The sequence below is a fragment of the Dipodomys ordii genome, unplaced genomic scaffold (genome assembly GCF_000151885.1).
Source record: "Dipodomys ordii isolate 6190 unplaced genomic scaffold, Dord_2.0 Scaffold19, whole genome shotgun sequence".
NCBI lineage: Eukaryota > Metazoa > Chordata > Mammalia > Rodentia > Heteromyidae > Dipodomys > Dipodomys ordii.
In genome coordinates, this window is record NW_012267235.1 from 423,843 (window position 1) to 446,471 (window position 22,629).

The 22,629-nt window shown below is 43.9% G+C and overlaps 1 protein-coding gene across 2 annotated transcripts in view; it reads left to right on the forward strand.

Moving 5' to 3' along the window:
- Ap2b1 (adaptor-related protein complex 2, beta 1 subunit) overlaps window positions 1-17,166 on the forward strand; it is a 118,257-nt gene extending 101,091 nt beyond the window's left edge. For both annotated transcript variants that reach the window (XM_013013332.1, XM_013013333.1), the window contains 2 exons: window positions 7,726-7,880; window positions 15,694-17,166. In XM_013013332.1, the coding sequence (XP_012868786.1) occupies window positions 7,726-7,880; window positions 15,694-15,768 (230 nt within the window). In that variant the 3' untranslated portion in view covers window positions 15,769-17,166. The remainder of the gene's footprint in view (window positions 1-7,725; window positions 7,881-15,693) is intronic.
- Window positions 17,167-22,629: the final 5,463 nt, after the last annotated feature.

The window sequence follows — 22,629 nt, forward strand, 5'->3', positions numbered from 1 at the left end:
CACCTCCTCTTCCCCTTCCTCCTTTTGTCCCCACCACCACCACACACACACATCTTTTTTTCCTTGACCTGAGCACTGTCCCTCAGTTCTTCAGCTCAAGGCTAGCACTCTATCACTTGAGCCACAGTGCCACTTCCGGCTTTTTTTTTCTGCTTATGTGATGCTGAAGAATCGAACCCAGGGCCTCATGCATGCAAGGCAAGCGCTCTACCACTGAGCCATCTTCCCTGCCCTCCTTTTTTCTTTTGTGCCAGTCCTGGGCTTGAATTCAGGATCTGGGTGCTGTCCCTGAGCTTTTGTGCTCAAGGTTAGTGCTCTACCACTTGAGCTGCAACTCTCCTTCTGGCTTTTGAATAGTTAACTTGAAGATAAGAATCTCACAAACTTTCCTGCCCCTGCTGGCTTTGAACTGTGATCCTCAAATCTCAGCCTCCTGAATAGCTAGGGTTACAGGGTTGAGCCACTGGCACCCAGCCTTTTCCTCTCTTTCAGAGGTTAGTATAAAACTATGAGTTAGAATGAAAGTAAGCCTTGGTACTTCCTTTTAAATTTATCCATCATTTCATCTTCCATGCATAGTTTTTTATCTTCTGTGTTTGGAATGATCTTTTCATACAAAGATTTTGAAATCCAGCTGCATAGTTACCACCTTCTTCCTTTGATTTCCCCCCCTTTAAATGTGCTAGTATTATTGTCCCTCTATGGTACTTTTAGGAGGCTGAAGCCACGCTTGAACCCTGAGACATAAATGACATCTTTTGAGTATAGAAACTTGAGATAGAAGCTTGTCTCTGATAAGGGTTACCTAATATCCCAGCCACTAGAGAGGAGTGTGAGGAGACAGTCTTTTAAGATTTCTTTCATTATATATAGTTATTTGAGTCTGTTCATTTTGTGCCACTTTTTTTTTTGGGGGGGGGTCAGTCATGGGGCTTGTACTCTGGGCTTGAACTCTGTCCCTCAGCTCTTCAGCTCAAGGCTAGTGCTCTCCCACTTACGCCACTGCACTACTTCCGGTTTTCTGAGTGGTTTATTGGCAATAAGAGTCTCACTGACTTTCCTGCCCAGGCTGGCTTTGAACCATGATCCTCAGATCTCTCAGCCTCTTGAGTAGCTAGGATTATATGCATGAGCCACCAACATCCAGCTTGTGCTACATTTTTAAGTGGGCTACTGTGTTATCTGTTCCTCACTCTGATCATGAATCAGTTACTGTAAAACTCACTTGGTGAGCATAGGAGGTTAGGCAGCTTTTCTGGGTGGTCCCACAGAGGCTGGTTGTAAAAACTAGAGTAGATTTCCCTAGAGAAGCCATCACTGCCCATTTGGTAGAGATCACACTCTGAGTTAACCATCATTCTGTAGCAGCTGTTCTGATGGCAACATTTGAGATAGTATGATACTGAGAATACTTGTCACTCAAACAAGGTTAAAAAATAACAGCATATGATATGTCCTCTTAGAAGTTCCTGATGCACATTTATCTCTGATAATAAAGTCCTGCATTTCAGAAATGTGTTTAATTCAATATTAACTAGATTTATTTGATCATGAAATTTAAAGTGACAGGCCAGGTGCTGGTGGCTCACACCTATTAGTCCTCACTATTCAGAAGGCTGAGATTTGAGGATCATAGTTCAAAGCCAGCTCAAGCAGGAAAGTCTGTGAAGTGCTTCTCTCCAATTAACATCCAAAAAGCTAGAAGTGGGGCTGTGGCTCAAGTGGTAGCATGTTAGCCTTGAACAAAAAAAAGCTTAGAGATAGTAGGCAGGCCCTGAGTTCAAGCCCCAGGACCAGTATACACACAAAGACAGTGCTTATTATTAACATGGAAACACCACTGTTCCTTGAACATAATACTTGGGAAGACCTGGCCTCTCTTGTCTCTGACTGTCTATCTGTCTCTCTGTGTACATAGATAAATATGCATATAGATACATATATTATTTATCTATATATACATAGATATATGCATATGCCAAAGACCAAGTAATTGGGAAAGTTGGTTTTGTTTCTGGTCTGGTGTAAAAGGGACATGCTTTTCCTTAAAAGAAAATTGTGAGCCCGGCACTGGTGGCTCACACGTATAATCCTAGCTACTTAGGAGGCTGAGATCTGAGGATCAAGGTTCAAAGCCAGCCCAGGTAGGAAAGTCCATGAGACTCTTATCTCCAATAAACCACCACAAAACCAGAAGTGGTACTGTGGCTCAAGTAGTAGGAGTGCTTGTCTTGGGCTGAAGAGCTCAGAGACAGTGCCCAGGTCCAGAGTTCAAGCCCCATGACTGACCAAAAAAAAAAAAAAAAAAAAGAGGGAGGAAGAGAAGGAAAAAGGAAGAAAAGAAAGAAAATTGTGGGGCATCCCTGTTATCTCCATACTCAGGAGATTGAGGCAAGAAGATTGTGAGTTTAAGGCCAATTTGGGCTGCATAATGAGTTCCAGGACAGCTTGGGTTACATAACAAGACTCTTTGTCAAACACACACACACAAAGTTTGGATGACCAAGGACTTTAGTCCAGCCTGCCAAAATAATAGAAAGAAAATATATGTATTTCAGATTTGAGTTTTAAACCCTTACTGAGCCTTGGTTATGTGATCTTGCCAAAGAGGAAATGTCTGGCCTTTCTCCCAGTGAGGTTGTATCCTCTGATGTTGTCCTTAGAGCAGATGCAGTTTTGATTAATTCTGCCATGGCCCCATGCCAGTCCCACCTGCCTTAGGTGTTCCAAATACAGCAAGCCTGTTTTCTAGTGACACATTGCTCTATATAGCAGCAGAGCACATGGAGGCTAAGGCCATCATTTTTCAACAGTAAATCACTGCCAATCTTACTAGACCACTTTCTATAACTCATCCTTCATACCTCTTCCTTTGGCTCCACCCTAGAATGCCCTGGGCCTTACATTTCCTTCTAGTCTTAAGGGATCTATTAACAGAAGTGTTTGCTGGTTTTGTGCCTTCTGATTCAACACCCTGTGTCTAGCTGAGAGCTAAAAATACCATCCTTTCCAGCTGATCTGCCCTAATCACAATAGCACCAACACTTAAAATAGCTTTTCTTTGCTAGTGTAGACATTTACAGATGAAGCGAGTACTGAGGGCTACAGGAAGTCATAGCCTTAAAGGACTTTTTACCAGTCTAGCTTTAGGCTTTTACTTTTGCTTTTTCATCTCTTTTTAAAAAGAAGAAAAAAGGAAGATATCTTCCCAAGGCTTAGTAAATAGTCAGATCTTGATAGAAAATATAGATGATTGGGAGCCAATGATGACACTGATTTTTAAATACTGGAAAATTTTAGATAAGAAGTAGCCAGATATTCATGTTTATAGTCCCAAGTACTTGGAAGGCATAGGCAGACTAGCCAGGGCAAAGGTAGCAGCACCACCCTATCTCAAAAACAATAACAATGAGAGCTGGAGGGTTGGTTTAAATGGTTCAATATTTGCCCAACAATCATAAAGCCCCAGAGATTAAGAACTACAAGATTCAAGGACTACAAGCAACAAAAATAAATAGAAACAGAGCTGGGGGCATGCTCAAGCAGTAGAATACTTGCCTATTATGCAGCAGGCCCTGAGTTCAGTTTCCAGTACTTCCAAAAGAAGTTGTTTATAGCCAGGCACCAGTGGCTCATGCCTGTAATCCTAGATATTCAGAGGCTGAGATCTGAAGATCACAGTTCAAAGTCAGCCCAGGCAGGTAAGTCCGTGAGACTCTTATCACCAATAAGCCACTCAGAAAACCAAAAGTGGTGCTGTGGCTCAAGTGGCAGAGCACTCACCTTGAACTGAAGAGCTCAGGGACAGCGCCCAGGCCCAGACAAGCCCCACAACCAACAAAAACAAAAAGTTGTTTCTTCTTTTATTTTTAGGTAAGACAGGTTCTGAGGGCTAGGGCACATAGCTCAAGTGGTAGGGCACCTGCCTAGCAAGCACAAGGCCCTGAGGTCAAACTCTAGTACAAAAAAAAAAAGATGTTGATGATTTATTGCTTAGGGTATAGTACAGGGAAGAACAGTCTGGGCAACACTCCTTAGACTTTATCTCAAAAAATGAAAAGAAGAGGAAGGTTCTAAATGGACAGGACTACTATTTCCTACTGCTAGTTGTTTCTATACGTATTGAGATCTGGTTGAGCAAGTAAGTGTTCTGCAAAGCTCAGAGATAAGGTTACTCTGTTGTCACTAGTTAGGCACTGTAGTGAGAAATACTTCTTCAAGCATAAACACTAGATAAAACTGAGTTCAATTTCTGTTTCCTTGCATTTCTTCCAAATCTTTGGCACATGATACCCTTGAGTTCAAGCTCCAGTACCAGAACAAAAAGAAAAATAAGACTTTTCTAGCTAGCACTTCATTCTAGTTTGTTTGCTCAGGTGGTAACAAATGATCTTTTCAACAGACCTAGTGGTTTTGATACAAATTCTCCCATTCCCAAACTCTGCTTGAGTTACCTTCTCTTTTTTTCTCCCCAGCCCTGGACTTGAACTCAGGGCCTGGGCACTATCCTTGAGCTTCTTTGTGCTCAAGGCTAGCGCTCTACCATTTGAGCCACAGTGCAACTTCTAGCTTTTTCTGAGTAGTTTATTGGAGAAAAGAGCCTCACAGACTTCCTTTATTGACCTTATATAAAGAAGAAAGGTGAAAGATAACCATATTCATACCTTGTAAGAGTTCAAACACCAGATCTAAAAATCTAAACTTATGGAAGGAAACAAACCAGAGGAAATTACATCTTGAAGCTGGTGTGATGGTATTTGACTATTTTTCTTTCCCCTGTACTTTGGGGCAGATCTCGGTGTCTTATGCCTGAGATTACATCATTAGCACACATTGAAATAATTTGCATTCCCAAAGACTCAAAACTGCAAGTTTCTATCCTGTTGCCCAAGAGTTCGTATCGTTTCTCAAGAAGTCTATTCCTAAAGCTTCCTTATATCTGGCTCCCATTGCCACCAGTTTTTTGTTTGTTGTTGGTGGTGGTGTTTTTGAGATGAGTCTTACATATAGGCAAGACTAGTCTCAAATTCCTTATCCTCTGGCCTTAGCCTCCCAAGTTCTGGGATTACAGACCTATACCACCACCATTGTCACTCTGTATATTTAGCAGAGTCCAATTATCCTTTAGGCTATAAATCTTCAAATTCAAACTTGGTACCTGAAATGTATAAGCTATGGGAATAGTTCAGTGGTACAGCACTTGCTTAGCATGCACAAGGCTCTGAGTTCAATCCTCAGTCCTGCAAAAATTAAAAGTAGATAAAAGGTCTAAAACATGCATACTTTGTTATAGAACTCTCCTTTCATTTAATCCTCTAATAGAAATCACAATACAGCCATACTGTCTGAGCAAAACCAAGTTCCTGGCCTGTTACTCTTACACAAGTGGTGAAATCTTCATAAGTCTATAGCATCTGTGTATAGCCTACAATGTATACCTATGCAACAGGAAGACTCCTTTTTGGGTTGTTTTTTTTTTTTGGTCAGTCATGGGGCTTGAACTCTGGGCCTGGTCGCTGTCCATGATCTCTTTAGTTCAAGGCTAGTGCTCTATCGCTTGAGCCATATCATCACTTCGTTTTCTGGTGGTTAATTGAAAATAAGAGTCTCAAGGACTTTAGTGTGTGGGCTGGCTTTGGACCACGATCCTCAGATCTCAGCCTCCTGAGTAGCTAGGGTTAGGCTAGGCGTCAGCCACCAGCGCCCATACAACAGAAAGACTCTTGAACAAAGGTTCCTACCATGTGTAGCTTTCACAACTAAAATCAAGCCCCTGTGTATTTAAGACAGTTCTGTCAAAAGGCAGTAGCCAAACTCCCAACTGGTGATGGTGCTTAGCAACCAGGTGTAAATTGTAAGAGCCCTTAACTGTGGTGAGAATAATAAATGACATCTTAGTGCCTCCTCCACATAGCTATCACTGATTTGAGTATGGAAGGACATCACAGTAAGACACACCTCCAAAAGCAGCCTACATCAGAGCAGAAGGTAGCGTTATGGAATATTGCTAAGTCAGGATCTAAATCAGAGACGTCTTCACAGATACTGATGACAGGTTATCTGTTGTATCCCTGATGGGACATCTTCAGGATCTCTGTGCTAGGAGCTTACTGTTTATGAGGGTAGTGGCTGTCCACCATGACTTCCTTTTCCTAGAGAGCACTAGAATATGACAGATTTTTATGTGGGAGAATTTAGTTCCTAGAGTAGGCATGAGTAATTTGAATTCTCATCAGAAATGAACATAACAAACAGTTAACAAGCTGTGTTTGTCATCTCTGTTCTTAAAGTTTCTTATCTTAAAAATGCTGTAGCGGGGCTGGGAAGGTGGCTCAGTGGTAGAGCACTTGCCTTGCATGCCTAAGGCCCTGGGTTCGATTCCTCAGCACCACATAAGAAAAAAGCCGGAAGTGGCGCTTTGGCTCAAGTGGTAGAGTGCTAGCCTTGAGCTGAAGAGCTGAGGGACAGCGCCCAGGCCCAGAGTCCAGGCCCCACGACCGGACCCAGAAAAAAAAATGCTATAGCATCTCACAAAAAGAGAAATGATCTTTACTTATGAACTCCTGTGTCTCTGATGCTGTAATCCTGAGTAAGAGTCAAATTCAAATATATGCTTATCCTTTGGTGTCTCCACACTTCCATCTGACTAGGAGTTGCATCGGGGATTTGAGAGTCTGACAGAAGTCACCTTTGCACATTCTATCATCCCCAATCTTTGTTGACACATTGTTTCATTATTTATTTAGAGGTCTGTTATCTTAATTTATTTGCTTGCTAGGCTTGGTGATACATGCTACAAGAAAATCTAGATTGAAAATTTGAAGCCAACCTACACAAAAAATTAACAAAACAAAATGCAAAACAAAAGGGATGGGACTTTGGTTCAAGTGGTGAAGTGCTTACCCAGCACACATAGGGCTCTTGTTCAATCCTTGATACAATCATCTGATAAATCAGTTGCCTTTTTTTGTGTGCCAGTAATGGGACTTGAACTCGGGGCCTGAACACTGTCCCTGAACTTTTTTGTTCAAGGCTAGTGCTCTACCACTTGAGCCATAGCTCCACTTCTAGCTTTTTTTTTTTTTTGGAGGTTAATTGAAAAGAGTCTTACTTTTCCCGGCTGGACTGGCTTTAAACTGTGATCCTCAGATCTCAGCCTTCTGAGAGCTAGGATTACAGACATGAGCCAACAGCACCTGACCCAATTTCCTTTTGTAGGGAAAAAGAAAAACTTCTTGAGCATTCAGATTAATACATTTGACTTGAAAGAACTTCATTCTGTGTCCTTTTCTGATCCTGGCAATTGAGGTCCAAGTGGATCACTGTGAAGTAATGGTGACTTTGTGTAGAAGTGTTGTGGATTTGATCAAAAGCTTGATCCTAGTATTCAAGAAATGAATATCACCAAAACAGCCACTGTGGCACCCCATACACTTTTCACAGCATTTTCACCCATCTAGCACTAGTTTAATCTTACTAAAACATCTTTAGGGCCATCTTTTTCACAGCCTGTAAGTAACTCTTAAACTAATAGTGCACTAACTGTCTGAGAATCCGATAGTTCGGGACTTGATAAACCTTCATTTTGCTGTTTGTGAGGGAGAGGTTTCCTGAAATAGCACAGATGCACACATGATGGTACTTGATCATATGTGGCTCTTAAACAGTGTTGAGAGAGTGCATTTGTCTGAAATGTAACTGAAGCTTTTGCATTTACATTTCTAGATACTGTTTCCAGCAAGTTGCAAAACAATAATGTCTACACTATTGCCAAGAGGAATGTGGAAGGGCAGGACATGCTGTACCAATCCCTGAAGCTCACTAATGGCATTTGGATTTTGGCCGAGCTGCGTATTCAGCCAGGAAACCCTAATTACACGGTAAGACCTTTCCCAGAACAGGTGAGATGAATTAGAGAAGGTTGCAAAGGCTTAGAAGGGAGGTGCTTCAGACTTGAGAAATCTAAAACAAGCAGTCCACAATCCTGAGGAACTTAAAACTAAAGAGGTCCTCAGCTGCCTTGATGAAGACCTTCCTGCTGCAGTGCTGCCCCAACCACAAGAATAGTGCTGTGGCTCTGGAAGCAGGGTATGCAACAAACTCATCCCTCTCATTTTGGGAGCTTATGACCTAAAGATATTAGAGTCACAAGCACATGACCCTCTTACCCATGAGAGGAGAGGTAAGGCAGAGTAGAAGACACTCGGCAGCCTGTAAGTGAACCTTCTCAAAATAAAGATTATGATAGAGGAAGAATCAAGACACCTGTCAATGAATTACATAATTCTAAACAAGTCATTCATCATTCTTAATCATGGTTTCCTTAACCAGGAGGGCATTTTCCAGCCTACCAGTTTTCCCTTTAATTTGGAAAACTTCCTTCAGTACTACATTAAAGGAACTAATATAAAAATTCTGGTACTACTTTATAGGGTACAAGCTTCATTGAACAGCAAAGATTGACTCCTTAAGCACTGGTCATTTGTTTGCTGTTATATAATGTTCTCCAGTAATCTGCATTTTGTAAAATGAAGGACAGACCCTTAAGATGAAGGGAAATACGTTATCTTGTAGTATAAAGTATTTTGAAAGGTAAGAGAAAAGTGACAGAGAGGAGAAGAGGCTCAGTGTTTATTAGTTCTGAGGAAGGTGAATAATAACCATTTAGCTAAGAAAAGGATGTGGCCTCATTTTTCTTTTCTCTCTTTTTTTTATTAAATAATTGTACACAGAGGTTTCAGTTCCATAAGTTAGGTTATGCAGTACATCTTAGTATCACCTCTTTTATCATTCTTCTCCATTTTCCTCCTCCCATTCCTGCCCTCGTTACATAGTTCATTTTTTACATAATGTGAATATAATGCCTGTATTTGTGCACCCTTCCTCCCTCCATTCCTGTGCTCACCATTGCCCCCACCAAAAAAAAATTGTTTCTACCTCCTGGTGTTTGTTTTGTATGCCATATTTTAGTCAGTTTTCGTGAATATGCATAAAACCCTGTACATGTTATTATGTATGTTGTAATTTAGATCTAACTTCCACATATGAGGGAAAACATACATGTGACCCTATTTGTTAACTTTGTCAACTGTCTTTTCACTAGTGCATATCCAGAACTGTATTTTTTTCTCTACTGGTTCTCTTTCTTGAAGTAAGCTGGAATGGGCAGTCCCAAGTCTGTACGTGTATGCACATGGGTGCATGTGTGTGTGTGTGTATGTGTGGTGTTGTATCCTGTCAAGTTAAAGGCCTCCTCCATAAAGTATACTTTCCTCCATTTCTGTTCCCCCACCAATCTCTTGTGTTTTTGGAGAGTAACTTACTCTGTCATTTGCTAAGTTCCTCAAAAAAGGAAACCTCTGAAATATGGCTGAAAGGACATATTTTCACTGTAAGATCCCCAAGTCCTGTTAGGTGTGTGTGCACACGTATTTCTCACTCTTAGCTGACTTGAGCCATGCCTCCAATTCTGGCTTTTTGCTAGTTATTTGGGCAAAAAGGAGTTTCTCAGGCATGTCTGGCCAGGCTGACTTCAGTACTTCTTATATCTCAGCCTCCTAAGTACAAGCTTGAGTCACCTGCACCCAGCTGCTTGCATTTCTTTTTTTTTTTTTTTTGGTGGGGGTCCGGTCATGGGGCCTGAACTCTGTGCCTGGGCGCTGTCACTCAGCTCTTCAGCTCAAGGCTAGTGCTCTACAGCCACAGCGCCACTTCCGGCTTTTTTCTTTTTGCTTATGTGGTGCTGAGGAATCGAACCCAGGGCCTTAGGCATGCAAAGCAAGCGCTCTACCACTGAGCCACCTTCCCAGCCCTGCTTGCATTTCTTGATGTTTACTGAACTATATTCTTTATTTTGAGAAGGGCTTCTTGGTACCTTGGTATCACTGTTATAAATATAGTTTGTGTAAAAATTTTAGAACCTTATGTCATGAGTTTTTTTTAGTGGGACATAGAGTACTGTGTCTCTTTTTCCCAGTTTTTCCTATTTACATCTTATATACTGGTATTATATTTTCAAAACTAGAAAATACCAGTGTTCACACCTATAATCCTAGCTACTCAGAGGCTGAGATCTGCAGATCACAGTTCAAAACCAGCCTGGGTAGGAAAGTGTCTGAAACTCTTTTTACAGCCAGTCACCAAAAAAGTCAGAAGTGGAGTTGTGGCTCAAGTGGTAAGAGCAATAGCTTTGAGCCGGGCGCTGGTGGCTCACGCCTGTAATCCTAGCTACTCAGGAGGCTGAGATCTGAGGATCGCGGTTCAAAGCCAGCCCGGGCAGGAGAGACCATGAGACTCCTATCTCCAACAAACCACCAGAAAACCGGAAATGGCGCTGTAGCTCAAGTGGTAGAGCGCTTGCCTTGAGCTGAAGAGCTGAGGGACAGCGCCCAGGCCCAGAGTTCAAGCCCCACGACCGACAAAAAAAAAAAAAAGAGCAATAGCTTTGAACAAATAAGCTTAGGGACAGAGTTCAAGCCCCAGGACCAATGTACTTGTACACATATGCATGTGTACACACACCAAAAACCTACAAAATAGGTATAATGCACTGTAGTTAACTAATAGACATTATTCAGATTTTACCAGGTTTTTGTCATTTTTTTTTTTTTTTGGTTGGTTGTTGTTTGTTTTTTGTCGGTCATGGGTCTTGAACCTCAGGGCCTGGAGGCTGTCACTGAGCTTTTTCGCTCAAAGCTAGTGCTCTACCACTTTGAACCACAGCACCACTTGTAGTTTTCTGGTGATTAGTTGGAGATAAGAGTCTCACAGTTTCTGCCCAGGCTGGCTTGGAACCTTGATCCTCAGATCTCAGCACCCTGAGTAGCTATTTGGAACCTTGATCCTCAGATCTTAGCACCCTGAGTAGCTAAGGTTATAGGTGTGAACCACTGGTGTCCAACCACTTTTTTATATTTCATACTCTCTGGGCTTTTTTTTTTCCAGTCACAGTACTACATACTGCCCAATCCCTTTTTTGGATTGGGCAGTATGTAGTACTATGCAATTTTATCATTTGACTAGAAGTGTATAAGTTCACCTACCACACTGCACTTAACCACTTGAGCCATGCCTCAACTCCTCTTTTTTGCTGGTTATTTTGAATAGACACTAACAAACTTTTCTGCCTGGACTGGCTTCAAACTGTGATCCTCCATATCTCAGCTTCATAATTAGCTAGGATTACAGGCATGAGTCACCTGCAATCAGCAAGTTTGTCCTTATTTGTGATCAAGAAGTAGTTGACAATATGCATAGACCATGGGCTCCATATTAACTGAAGAGGAATAGAGATACTGGAATTATAACTGTTTTGCCTGAGCCCTCCTATATATTTTGTTATTTTGTTTAATTTGTGTTTTGAGAGAGTTACAGATTTGCACATGGTTCTAAGAAATAGTGAGTGAGCTTTTCCTATAGAAGCCTGAGGAGTTCTCTGAAAGTGATCTCTATTCACTTAAAACATAAGCATGCAAATGAAGATATTTGGGTCTTCATGGGCACTTTCAGAACACTTGAAAGTATCCAGGCTATCAAAAGGCATTCCTACCCAAAAAGCCACACACACAAAGTATCTTCAAGCTGACACTTTGCAGAAGCCCTGTGTGCCATTCCATATTACAGTGGTGGAGTTGGTAGGTGTGCCTAAGCCAAACAGTGGAGCCACAGAGTCAGTGGCCTAAAAAGAACACTGAATGCTGCTGTACATGTTTGAAAATGCAGAATAGAGCCAGGCACCGGTGGCTCACGCCTGTAATCCTAGCTATTCAGGAGGCTGAGATCTGAGGATCACAGTTCAAAGCCAGCCCAGGCAGAAAAGTCCGTGAGACTCTTAGCTCCAATAAACCACTTGAAAACTGGAAGTGGCGCTGTGGCTCAAGCAGTAGAAGGCTCGCCTTGAGCTGAAGAGCTTAGGGACAGCGCCCAAGACCAGAGTTCAAGCCCCACGACTGACAGAAGAAAAAAAAAATGCAGAATAGTGCTGAACTTAATGCTTTAGCTGGGGTAGGGAACTGGTTTTTTTCTGCCCATGACAATTAAGATACTTAGAAACTTCTATGGACATAAAAAATCATCAGTGCAGTCAGACAGCTGACTAGAAGCATACATGTCTGCCTTCTCATATACCAAATGATTTTGACATATGGCCCATGGGTCAGATGTTCCCCACTCATATTTTGAACTGGTAATTAGATATGTCCAGGTGAACAAAGACTCGAGTTGAGTATTGTGCTATACAGAGCTCATAGCAAAGTTAACCCATGCACGAGCTTTCTCCTTGTATGAGATGATCCTCGTTAAAAGGCAGCACCTGACTTAGGTCCATTGCCCTTAAGCAGTGCTCTAGACATCAAAATCACCCAGATTCATTGCCTTCCCTCCATCACCTTCAAGACCCATTCAATACACCATTGATCTTATCTCAGCTTCTATTTAGGAGGAAAGAAGTCCACTTGAGTCAATAACAGTGCATAAAGAACTGATGGTGTCTTGGAATCCTAAGAGATAAAACACCTTTCCCCCAACCCTGACTCCTGTTTTATTTCATTAAGAAAGTATGTTTAGCCAGGTGCCAGTGGCTCACGCCTGTAATCCTAGCTACTCAGGAGGCTGAGATCTGAGGACCTCGGTTGAAAGCCAGCCTGGGCAGGAAAGTCCATGAGACTCTTAATCTCCAATGAACCACTCAGAAAACCAGAAGTGGCGCTGTGGCTCAAGTGGTAGAGTGCTCGCCTTAAGCTGAAGAGCTGAGGGACAGCTGCCAGGCCCAGAATTCAAGCCCCACGACGAAGGAAGGGAGGGAAAGAAAGAAAGAGAAAAGGAAGAAGGAAAGAAAGAAAATAAGTAAGTTTAGTCAGGCACCCATGGCTCACATCTGTTGTAATCCTAGCTACTCAGGAGGTTGAGATATGAGGATCATACCTGGGCATCCATGAGACTCTTATCCCCAGTAAACCACCAAAAAACCAGAAGTGGCCTTATGGCTCAAATGGTAGAGTAGCCTTGAGTACAAAAGCTCAGGGACAAAGCCTGTGCTTTAAGCCCCAGGACACATACACACACTTACTCACACACACACACACACACTCTCTCTCAACACACACACACACACACACAGAGGGAAAGGAAAGGATTGCCTCTGTAGGAAGCCAACACACACACACACACACACACACACACACAGAGGGAAAGGAAAGGATTGCCTCTGTAGGAAGCCAACACACACACACACACACACACACACACACACACACACACACAGAGGGAAAGGAAAGGATTGCCTCTGTAGGAAGCCAAAAGATAAAGAAGTGCCTAAAGATGCAACTTGAACCAAAGAAGGAAGGGTTTTTTCTACACATATTTATATTCTTACTATTGGTTGGTTGGTTGCTGTGTTTTGGGTTTTTACACTCATTGGAATTACTTTCCTGGATGATATTAAGCAGCACTTTAGGAAATGCCTTGAAGAGTTAAGCTCTAAATATAATATTTTTTCTTTTTTTTTTAACTAGCATGTATTTGTTATATAAAGGGTAGAGTATCTTTTTTTTTGGGGGGGGCAGTCATGGGGCTTGAACTCACCCTGGGCACTGTTCCTGAGCTCTTCAGCTCAAAATAAGCACTCTACCACTTGGGCCACAGGACCATTTCCAGTTTTCTGGTAGTTAATTGGAGATAAGAGGTGGAGGGGGGTGGGGGGAGGCCGCTGGGAAGGTGGCTCAGTGGTAGAGTTGCCTCACATGCATGAGGCCCTGGGTTTGATTCCTCAGCACCACATAAGCAGAAAAAAGTCAGAAGTGGTGCTGTGGCTAAAGTGATAGAGTGCTAGCCTCAGCTGAAGAGCTGAGGGACAGCGCGCAGGCCCAGCGTTCAGGTCCCCACACCAACCAAAAAAAAAAAAGTCTCTTAGACTTTCCTGCCTGGGCTGGCTTTGAACCATGATCCTCAGATCTCACCCTCCTGAGTACTAGGATTCTACAGGTGCCTGGCCTTGAGTATCTTTTAATGATTTCTTTTGATTGGGTTTGTTTTTATTCATCTTTACTTTTTATTTTTTACTTTTTTGGGGTTCAATCGTGGGGCCTGAACTCTGGGCCTGGGCGCTGTCCCTCAGCTCTTCAGCTCAAGGCTAGTGCTCAAACATTTGAGCCACAGTGCCACTTCCAGTTTTTTTCTTTTTGCCTATGTGGTGCTGAGGAATCGAACCCAGGGCCTCATGCATGCAAGGCAAGCATTCTACCACTGAGCCACCTTCCCAGCCCATCATCTTTACTTTTTTAAAGGTACCTTCTTTTTGTCAAGGTTGGCCAGTATTTTTGTACCTTTGATACTATTTTAAATCATCCAGCATCTCTAATGAGAATTAAAAGGTAATTAAAAAAAAAATCAGCTGGACACCAGTGGCTTATGCCTGTAATCTTAGCTACTCAGGAGACTTTGATCTGAGGATTCAGATTCAGTTCAGATTCAGCCCAGGCAGAAAAATCTATGAGAGTCTCTGAGTCTCTTATGGACAATTAAGTATTCAATAAGCCAGAAGTGGAGCTGTGGCTCAAATGGTAGAGTGCTAGCCTTGAGCAAAAAAAGCTCAGGGACAGCACCTAGGTCCTGAATTCAAGCCCCAGGACTGGCACAAGAAATTAAATCTCTTAGAAATACATGATTAAAAATAGGCGTTTTTCTTTTTTGCCTGTCCTGGGGCTTGAACTCAAGGCCAGGGCATTCTCCCTGAGCTGCTTCTGCTCAAGGCTATCACTCTACCACTTCAGCCACACTTCTACTTCAGGGTTTTTGATAGTTTATTGGAGATAAGAGTCTTACAGACTTTCTTACCCAAGCTGGCTTTGAACCACAGTCTTCAAATCTTAGCCTCCTGAGTAACTAGGATTATAGGCAGGAGCCACTAGCACCTGACTAAAACAACTTTTGTTACCCTTCCCTAGTACATTAAGCATTGATGTCAGTAATACAAAATGTATATCTTCCTGGTTCTAAAATGCATTTCAAATGCTTATAACATGCTATTATTGTTGATAGGATTTTGTCTAAGCTATTAGTGTTTAAGGGTTTAAATTTTGTCTGCTCACAGAGTTAAATGCTCAGATTCAACATTGAAATCTTTTAATATTGATGTTTACCTTGATGATGATTATATTAAAAGAACAACAGTAGGAGAGGAGTAGAGTGGTATTGGAAATAACTGACTTGCATGTCTAACAAGGCAGAAAATGAAAGAATTAAATGTTTGACGTGAATGGTTGTCCAGCCATACTGAGTGTCCTTTTGTGTTATCATTCTCCATAATACACAAGAGTCCTAGTGCCTTGAATTTACCTTAGGCTTTTATGCAATGGCTTTTTTACCTCCTGAGGGACAGAGGCAGAGAAGTAAAATGACTGTTGCTAAGCCAACGGGTTTCTTTTGGTAATGACGCCCCACAACTCTTGACAAAGCATCAGAGCATCTTTTCATCCTGTAATCAGGTTTCCTGCCTCATAGACCCATATAGAATGTAGCACAACTAGACATTGGTATTATTGAAATTACAAAATGCTCACTATTAACATAATCTTGTGTTGGTCCACTCTTGGAATAGAAGGTCTTCTTTCATTGCGTCAGAAGTTGACTAAATGTGTGGATAACTTTTCATTGTGGACCTCCATGCTAATCTTCCTTCTCTTTTCTCTCCAACAGCTGTCGCTGAAGTGTAGAGCTCCTGAAGTCTCTCAATACATCTATCAGGTCTACGACAGCATTTTGAAAAACTAATAAACTGATCCAGTAACCCCAGCCACCCTGTGATCGGTGCAGACCAAGAACTCTTTAACTGGAAAGACATTGTACTGTTGTGTAGAATCCTAACCCAGTCAATCATAATGCAGCCACCCACCCTGGTAGTGACCAGTCTACCCTGTGCTGACATTAAGCATACCCTGTTGGATAGTTTTTAGCTTCCTGTGAGCATTTGTAGCCACTGCTTCAGTCACTTCTCAACCTCTGCACTTCTCCATCCTTGCTTGTGAGCTTTTCCAGGCTGTGCCGAATGGCTGGCTTTTTCTACACCTCTTTTGAGTGTAGTTTAATATTTTGTAATTGAAAGCGCATTTCAAAAGCAGAAAGGACAACAAATATTAAAGCAAGGAAAAGTGTCACTGAAACATAAACTGCACTTTATTGTTTTATACTTTTGTACATATGAGAAATTGAGGTGGAATAACCAGAAGAAAGTGTTGAAACAACTGACCACTTTTAACTGCAGTCTTAGAGGAAGAGATACAATGACCACCCGACTCTGTGAGGACCTTTTATCTGTTGCAGCCTTGTCCCTGGTCATTTGGATTCTCAGAGGTGGTAGTTTAGGTTTTTATTCCTCTCCAAACTCCAAACCTTCACACTTCCCTTGCCTCTTACCTCATTGCTCCACAATGGCATTTCATTGAATGGTGCTTCAGGGTGCAAGAAGTATAGGGCCTGGCCTGTCAACTCCAAAACTGAGAGAAGTTAGAGTTTTCTGCATTCCTTTCCACCAAACTAACATTGGCAATTAAGGAGGCTAAGTAGAGATGGAAAACAGGAACCAAAATGCCCTCTCCCAACCTTGTTCCCTGTATTTTTCAGGTCCAAATCAGATCAAATCAGACAGATTCACCATTGAAATAGACTTTGATGGCTTAGCCAATCCCATCTTTCTATGAAGGAGAAAGCTAACCGGGACAAATGTCATTGTTTCTGAGGCTTGTCAGCTATCAGGTAGCAGAGCTGAGGCTGCTCCAGCCCTGCTGTTTTCACTGCAGGACTGTCTCCTGCTGTTGCTTTCCTCAATGCCCTCCTCTTTTCCTTTCCCTGCCCCTTTCTGCTCTGTAGCTCTTATCTCCTCCATGCTGACTTTGGCACCATGTCTGTTCAGTGGCGTTGGATAGCAGCAGAGCATCTTTTCAGTCACTTAAATGTATATACAATGCCAGAATAAAGGGGTGGCTAATGTTTTTTGAGGCCAGCTGGCAGGTACATAGAGGAAGTGAACTGAGAGATGTCTGTTTATCTTCTACATGACTTGAGCTCCAAAACAAATTAGGATCATCCTGGAAGGTCAGGTAGTTCTTGTCATTTTTCAGAGGCCTTGGAGATGTGAAAATCTTCTCCCAGACACATCAAGGATGATTTGTCCAAAAAATTATGCCCAATACACCACCCTGCTTAATAGTGCTCACTGTTTTGATCTGTGAGCCCGTGAGGCAGAGCCTCCATGACCATGATAACTCTTCTCAGATCTCTGCTGGATTTCGAAGCACTCCAGGGTCCAGAGGCCTTGTATTGGACTCAGACCTAACCCACTGGGCTCAGGATAGTGGGAAATGATCAGAAGCCAACCCCCTGCCACACTGTGCCTGAAATGACCTTGTGTCACACCAGTTGCAAAGCTTGGGGGCAAGTGGGTGCTGTAATTCAGTTACTTAAACCTTGAGGATCTTCAAAAGAAGAATTACTGGGTGGGGGAGTGAAAATACATCCCTCTCTTACCACCCCTCAGGCACGTGAGAAATGGGAAATAGCACAGGAGTGTGTGGGAGGTGGGTAGGTTGGTGATGTGTGGGGTGGAAAAGCAAGTTGACAAAGTTTCCTTATTGGGACTCATTCATAGAGGCCATTGGAAACAAGTAGTGTAAAAGATTCACACTACAAACAGTGTTCTCATTTCAAAGCAAACTGTAATTCCAGAAGGAAGAATATGTGTCAGGGCATGCAGGTGGAACATGGTGTTGGGCTAGGACATGTCCCCAACCCCTGAAGCAAATGTCTCTCCACCTCCCCACCAGTGGTGCCAACAGCTTCTGTGCGCCAAATGGCAGTGTCTACTCCATGGGAAGGCTGCCTTCCATTGCATCCCAAGCAGGGTTAGGGAAGACTGCTTCACATAGAGGACCTCTGTCCTGAAGAGATTGTTGTTACCTCCACCACAGCTTCCTGGCCAGGTTAGTGGGTAGAGTGGAGTTTGCCCAGCACCCTCTTCTCTGCCTAAGTATCTAAGGACAAAGGAGCAAACTCACACCCAGTACTCTTGCTGGTCAGAGATTCCCTAACCATCTGTCCTCACCCAAGCCTGGGCTGTGTGCACACATGTGTGTTGTGAAGCTTGGGGCTCTGGAGAGAGCTGGGGTTGTGGGTAAAGGTTATATGAATACTCATTCTAATGTTCTTGTTGGTATCTGTTCTTGGGGAGGGAGGGGTTTGGGGGAAGCTTGATCTTGTGTCTTCGTCAATAAACTCATTTACACAAAATAAAGTGTGTGGTGCACACTTTGTTCCCAGAACTGACACTCTAGGACAGTACAGCTGGCCAGGGGAGGGACAGAACAGTAGTGTTCATTCTTTGTTAAAACTTTTTAGCCTCCCTAAGCCCTCCCAGGGATTTAGCCAGATGAAATTACAGTTGACTTGAAGAAGAGACCTTAGGGAGGCGCCTACAGGCCTTACCTCCAGGCACCAGGCAGGAGTGCCAGGAGCCAGTCTTCCTGGCAGGTGTTCCCAGGGGCAACAGGCAGAGCAGCAGTACAGCAGCTTTTCTTTTCTGACTTGGGGGTAGGCAGCCAGCCAGCAAACCCATGTAGCTGAGCTGTTCCTCAGGTTTCCATTATGCTGAACGAGGACCCTCACTCAGCTCTCAACTTCCAAAGCCTCTCAGACTTGGAACTCAGGGCCTACATGTTCCCAAATAGAATTGCCACACCTTAAGCAGGTGCCTGTGGCTCACACCTGTTATCCTAGCTTCTCAGGAGGCTAAGTTCCGAGCAACCTGATTCAAGCCTGCTTAGGAAGACCTACCCAACAGACAGTTAACCAGCAAAAAGCAGGAAGTGGAGGTGTGGCTCAAGGTTTGAGCAGGAAAAAATTGTAAGAGTATAAGGCACCAACACACAAAGCTTGAAAGCAAGCTTCCCAAGGACTTTGAGGTTAGTAACATGTATTTGTGTTGCTGGGACATACAATCCAGGTGTTAACAGGGGTTTCACCCTGGGTTCTGTGGAGCTGACAGCCACTGAAACTTAATCCAGCCTACAGTTGGGGATAGAGCCTGGAGTGAGGGACCCAACACCAAGAGGGTCTTGAACAAGTCCTTGCACCTCTCATACCGGGATTGTAGGCATGTACAATGTGTAGCAGGAGGTACGAAGCAGAAGCTAATGTTATTCCTTGGATGTTCAAACACCAGGAGTGAACTAGCCTTGGTAGCAAGGAAACGCTGGGCTGCAGTTAGGTAGGCCTGAACTATAACAGAATAATACCTGGGAGAAGTGGGAAGAGATATGAAGAGCAGCCTTGAGATCCAACTGGGATTACCAATTAGTGATGCAGATGTTCAATAAAGTCCCCCGAGAAATACTCAGTTTTTGGGTTCAGTCATTCTAGTGTAGGTCTGGAGAAGCTGAATTAAACCACACACACACACACAAAAAAAAAAACAGGGTCTCTAACTTGAGCCAGAATTAAGATTCACTGCCAGAGTTGATGTTCATACCTATAGGCGTAAGTGGTATAGCCTCCAGGAGGTGAAGATCTTAGAATCACAATTCAAAGCCAGCTCAGAAAATCCCATCAAACTTACCTGCAGTTCACCAGCAAGACACCATAACTGGAGCACTAGCTGTGAAGGAAAAAGAACACGGCCTTGAATTCAAGTCCAGTACCAGCACACACAAAATCACTGACTCACCCCTGTGTACCCTATACTTTTGGATAGTAAATACTCATTCTGGCAGGAAGGGAATGATAAAACACTTCCTAGCATAACATTGCCTATCTTGAATTCAGTATCACCCCCTCGCTATCCACCTGTTTTTCAAGTGAAGTGAGACAGAACCACATCTTTAAACTCTACAGCTTCCTCCTTCACTCTATGGGAGATTCTTACCCTGTGCTTTTGCTATACCTATACCCAAACATGCTAAACCAATTGCTCAGGGCACGTTGACCCTGGACTTTTACTTAGATTGTGCTGTGATTTCTTCATGATTCTCTGCCCCTAGGGTAGCAACTGGAGAAGACAGAGACCTCAGGTACATTATTTCTGAAAGTCAGAAGACAGCTGAGGACTCGGGTCAGGTCTGAGCCTCCCTACTTCATGCATTAATGCTTTTTCTGATTTTGCTTGGGCCCAGATTTCTTTTCCCTGCCACCCCCAGTTCCAGGAGGCAAGAGCTTGTTTATTTTAATACCTGGTATGGCACTTGGGAAAGATCACACCTCCCCCGTTGTTACCTATTTCTATCTCCTGAACACTAATCCTAGAATCCAACCAGCCCCCAGACATGGTATTAGCAACAAGGATATTTCTTGAAAAGTTTCCTAGTTGGCTCCAAACTTGCCATCTCGGATTCTCATTTAGCTTTTGCCCTGCCATTTTTGAGTCTGCCAGCCAGAGAAAGGCTAATTTGGGGGTTGGTTAGACCCAGATTCTCAGTTGGGCTTAATTTCCAGGAGCATTATTTAGGGACAAGACTGCCATCTTGCCAGGCACTGGTGGTTCTCACCTATCATCCTAGCTACTCAGGAAGCTGAGATCTGAGGACTGTGGTTCCAAGTCAGACCAGGCAAGAAAATTCATGAGACACTTTATCTCCATCTACCCAACCAAAACCTGACAGTGGAGCTGTGGCTAGAGTGGTAGAGCATTAGCCTTGAGTGAAAAGCTCAGGGATAGTACCCAAGCCCTGACTTCAAACCCAGTACTGACACAAAATTAAATACTGTCATTTCTAGGATCATCCTCCCTTGGGCAGGGCCCCAATACTTGAGCTAAAAGAGCATCATTCACCCCTTCCCACCTGTTAGTATTGGAGAGTGAAGTTTAGGTATGGCCTCTGCCTTTCCTCCCTTATGCCATTCAAACTTCACTTAGAGGTCCTAGGATCATTGGCCAATCAGCTTTTGAAAGCACATCAACTAAGATGGGGAGGAGAGGAATGGAAATAGGCAGGTTCAGATCATAGTCCTTTGTGCCCCACTGCAGTATGTACCTCAAGGGCTGCAGATGGTCTGTGTGTTTGCTCCCCTGGAACCTGAACTGTGAGCTTGTGTGCCAGCTATCAGACATCCATCTTCCCCTGAACCAGAGCCACAAGAGGCTCAAGGACAAGACCTCTCCAACTTTTCCACAGAGGTAAATCTTAATGACAGAGAGCAGTAAACAGGCCCTAGGAACGTACTTTTGATCCACATTAACTTGGCAACCCAAAATAAATTAACTGTACTTTCCGTTCAGTCAAATCCTCTACTTGAAGGTACTATTATTGTTTGGTCTTTTTAAAAAAAGAAACACTGCTTTCAGTGATCTAACTCCTAATCCCAGAAAATTGGGCCTATGGGACCTCACTTCACCCTCTTGGCCTGTTTCCTCGCCACTGCCCACCTGCTGGGCTCCTGTCTACTTCCTGAATATATTTCTCAAGCTATTATAATTGACACAAACCTTCAGTGACTCCTCTGAGTTGACCCCAGCCCCTGGCTCTCCCCCAGTTCCTCAGGTCTGCACACAGGACTGTGGCTTGTCTTTTGGTGCCCCCATTGATCTGTCAGCCCTAGGTCAAAGCCCCTCAGCTAAAGGCTCAATCTTTGTATTCCACGTGTTGTATTGAAGTAAAAGAAGTTCCTCAACCCTGTTAGCCTCAGCTATCTTATCTGTAAAATGGGGGAGATAGAATCTACTGGATGGGGACTGGGAAGGTGGCTCAGTGGTAGAGCGCTTGCCTTGCATGCCTGAGGCCCTGAGTTTGATTCCTCAGCACCACATAAGCAAAAAGAAAAAAGCCAGAAGTGGCGCTGTGGCTCAAGTGGTAGAGCGCTAGTCTTGAGCTGAAGAGCTGAGGGACAGCGCCCAAGCCCAGAGTTCAGGCCCCGCGACCGGACCCCCCCCCAAAAAAAAAGAATCTACTGGATGGAAGGCCTGGGGATTCGATTTGAGGATGTGGGCATGGTGGGGTGAATAGTCAGTGTCAGTGTCCGCTGTTGCTGATAAAATGAGGTGACGATTGTTGTAGGCGCGCGGGTGCCTTCAAGCGTGGTGGTTTTCGCTGGTATCTCTCCCAGTCTGGAGCAGGGAAGGGGACTGCAGCGTTAGAGGAGTGGAGGTCATGTATTGGCAGGGAACCAGCTTGGCTTGGCGCTAGCCTGGTCTGCCTTTCACTGCCGCAGTGAAGGAAGGGTGAGCGTGGCCACCCCGGAGCTCCAGCCTTCGGGGGTGGAGGAGAAGAGCGCGGAGAGCCGGAGCGCAGCGCAGGGCGCACCACCGCGAGGGCGCACACTGGGTAGCTGACCGAACCGGTAAGGGTCAGAAAGATGTGGGGAGGAGAAGGCTGGGGATCTGGGGGGTTGAGGGGATGCGCGAGGCTACACGGACTCGAGGTCTGGAATTGACACCAGAGACCACAGGGCCTTTCCCGTCCCTTGCTTCCCACTCGGCCACATGCTCGCCAGGGAGAGTTTGGGAGGCGGCGAAGGTCGAGGCTACGGATGCAGGAAAATTGGTCCAGGGTGGCCCGAGGGAATGTGTCGGGCTCGGGGACCCAGCGGAATCCGGCTTACCAACCCCCCCTCCTCCTCCTCCGCCCCTCCCCACTACCCGTCCGCCTCCCC